At 39.0% G+C, this 3,439-nt stretch overlaps 1 protein-coding gene across 1 annotated transcript; it reads left to right on the top strand.

The window, feature by feature from the left end:
- LOC109224093 (guanine nucleotide-binding protein subunit beta-like protein) lies at window positions 1,101-3,206 on the top strand. Its single transcript, XM_019388676.1, has 2 exons — window positions 1,101-2,068; window positions 2,888-3,206. The coding sequence occupies exons 1-2, from the start codon at window positions 1,184-1,186 to the stop codon at window positions 2,987-2,989; spliced, it is 987 nt and encodes a 328-aa protein (XP_019244221.1). The 5' UTR covers window positions 1,101-1,183; the 3' UTR covers window positions 2,990-3,206.

The raw sequence follows: 3,439 nt of genomic DNA, 5'->3' as shown, positions 1-3,439 counted from the left end.
TATTCTTTTAATACAGTTGAATACACCCGTATTCATGCATACTTTACATGCCGTATGCATGAATACATGATATAAGTATTGAAATATACTGAATACAAATATTAAAATATAATAGAATTTAAAATACAGTGAAATACAGTAAAATACACTAAATACAAATAGAAATACTCTGAATACAATCCATGAAATATACTGAATACAATAGTAATAACATGTATTAGGAATAACTAAAATATTATTGTTACAAATACATTTGAATACATTGAATATAAAATAGCGAATACAGTAAATACAAACATTGAATCTAATGAATGCAACAGTAAAAAAATATATATATTGAAAAATACTAAATACAAAAGTTATATACAATTGAAAAATCATTCTAATTAATTGGGTTGATACTGAGGCGTGTTAGATTTGATTTTGTTGAGTTATATTAGGAGTGTATCACACTAATTGACAGTGTTTCCGTTATTAGACAGCTGGACATACGTATTTTTAAGGTGATTATCGTTACTGAATATATGGCGCAAATACATGTGAATACATGCGCGTACAGTTGGACTGCCCTTATTTTAGACGCTTTTTGCTGCTGTATTCATGAATACAACAGCGTGAATACATGTGAATACATGCGTGTACAACTAGATGGCCCTGATTTTTAGGCTCTTTTTGTTGTTGTATTCATGAATACATGGCGTGAATACATGCGCGTATAGCTGGACTGCCTTGATTTTTAGGCGTTTTTTGCTGCTTTATTCATGAATACAGTAGCGAATACACCGAATACACTGCCGTAACAACTGAATAATAACTATAGAAAGTAATTATGTATATGGTAGCTATAGGAAGCTAATAGCCACTAAACAACAGTGGTTTCTGAAAATTCCTTTTCTTTTTTTCCACAATGCACCTAAGCCATCACAAGTGAGATAGACAGTAGAGCTAATTGCCCAACATTACGTAAATGGACTATATCCAGACAGAGCAGGCCCAGGAAACTTGATCCGTTTGCCCAAGCAGCAACTCGGACCAGTAATCCATGACACATTTCTCGCAAAAACCCTAAAATTGACCCACCCTATAAATTCGCACTTGAGAGTTTAGGGTTTCTCTTCACTGCCATATCATTTTATCACAGCGAAACCGAGAGCAGCCACCCTCCCACCACCTGCTCGACAAAATGGCACAAGAATCACTAGTCCTCCGCGGCACAATGAAAGCCCACACCGATTGGGTTACAGCCATCGCCACCCCAATTGACAACTCCGACATGATCGTTACTTCCTCCAGGGACAAGTCCCTAATCGTCTGGTCTCTCACAAAGGACGGCCCACAATACGGTGTCCCCCGCCGCCGTCTCACTGGCCACGGCCACTTCGTCCAGGATGTCGTCCTTTCCTCCGACGGTATGTTTGCTCTCTCTGGTTCCTGGGACGGTGAGCTTCGCCTTTGGGATCTTCAAGCTGGAACCACCGCTCGCCGTTTCGTCGGTCACACTAAGGATGTTCTGTCCGTTGCATTCTCTGTCGACAACCGTCAGATCGTATCCGCTTCACGCGACAAAACCATCAAGCTGTGGAACACTCTCGGTGAATGCAAATACACCATTCAGGAGGGTGACTCGCATTCTGATTGGGTTTCATGTGTTCGTTTCAGCCCGAATACACTTCAGCCCACTATCGTTTCTGGATCCTGGGACCGTACTGTGAAAATCTGGAACCTGGCTAACTGTAAGCTGAGGTCCACTCTGGCTGGACACGCCGGCTACGTGAACACCGTGGCAGTCTCTCCTGATGGTTCATTGTGTGCTAGTGGAGGCAAAGATGGTACTATTTTGCTCTGGGATTTGGCTGAGGGGAAGAAGCTCTACTCGCTTGATGCTGGCTCTATCATTCACGCCCTCTGCTTTAGTCCTAACAGGTATTGGCTGTGCGCAGCTACTGAAACTAGCATTAAGATTTGGGATTTGGAGAGCAAGAGCATTGTGGTGGATCTTAAAGTTGATCTCAAGCAAGAGAGTGAGATGGCTACTGAAGGAACTACTGGATCTGCCTGCAAAAACAAGGTCAACATTTACATTCTTTTTATTCTATATAATTGTGTATTTTCTGAATGATTTTAGCCTTGGAATATATATCTTTTTTTATGCTTGTAGTATATACGCAGACTTCTAACTGAGTCTCAATTGCTCAAAATTAGCTGGGCTAAGGCAACAATTGTCTATACATAAAACATCGAAAATTAGGTCGCTGTATAGGGTGAATTAGTTTTTCTGAAATAGGATAGAGAATTTTTAACTTTTGAATGGTTGGGTTAATGCTTCATTTTTATACTGAAATTTTGTCCAGAAGCTGTCATGGCAATGAGCTTGTTGTTTCTGTACTGCTTTACTTTTGATCAGGAAATGTGCATCCTTGAAAACCTTATCCGCTCTGTTCTGCTGTTTTATAAATTCTCGTTAGCTTTTTAGGCTTTAAACTTTTGTATCTCCGCAATTTGTCATTTACTCAGTTTTGTTAAGTGTTAATTTGAATATATTATTTAATCCACTGCTTATGGTCCTGTTGCCTCTTTAGCTGAGGTTTTTCGGGGAATAGTCTCTCTGCCCTCGTGGGGTAGGGGTATGGTTTGTGTACACGCTACCCTCCCCAAAACCCACTTGTGGGTACTCACTAGGTTTGTTGTCGTAATCCACTACTTATAGTCAGTTGTTTTGTTATATTGATTAAACAATTGCATGTTTGCTGCATAGATAGACTTTCTGTAGTACTTAAATTCTTGTACAAACTTTGTATACTTGCAGTTACAGACTTTGTAATTATATTGTGATGAGATATTCTGTTATCGATTGAATTGTCTGATATTGTTGAATCTCATTTGGCAGATCATGTACTGCACCTGTTTGAGCTGGAGTGCTGATGGAAGCACGCTTTTCAGCGGATATACAGACGGTTTGATTAGGGTTTGGGGTATTGGGCGTTATTAGGAATTGCATTATTTGGCCATAGTCATTTGAAGACATTTAGATTTCTCTTGAAATGTTTGAAGAAGGATATCTGGATTCTCTTTGTTTCTCATGGTTTTGAGAGTTTTGCTATTCCAATTTTGGGATTTTATTTAGTATTTTGTTACAAGCATCATGTTGCTTATAAATCCAAGTTGCTTTGCATGGTCACTAAAGTATTTAGTATGTTGTTCCTCTCTGTCTACTTCTTTTGATCATAGTTTTATTTGTTTGGAGATACACATGGATAAGAAACCTGCAACTCAGCTTCTACCATTTAATTCATGGTCCTACACTCCTACTTTTGTTGGGATACTTTTTATGAAATGAACTGTGCTCTCTTTTCTTCCTCCTAGGATGCACATCAGGTGGTATTTGCTTAATCACCATGTCTTTTAGGCTAACAACATATTTAGGTCATTGTGAGTTAGG

The sequence above is a fragment of the Nicotiana attenuata genome, chromosome 3 (genome assembly GCF_001879085.1).
Source record: "Nicotiana attenuata strain UT chromosome 3, NIATTr2, whole genome shotgun sequence".
NCBI lineage: Eukaryota > Viridiplantae > Streptophyta > Magnoliopsida > Solanales > Solanaceae > Nicotiana > Nicotiana attenuata.
Note: the sequence above shows the minus strand (reverse complement) of the source record. Positions and strands in the feature narration are given on the sequence as shown.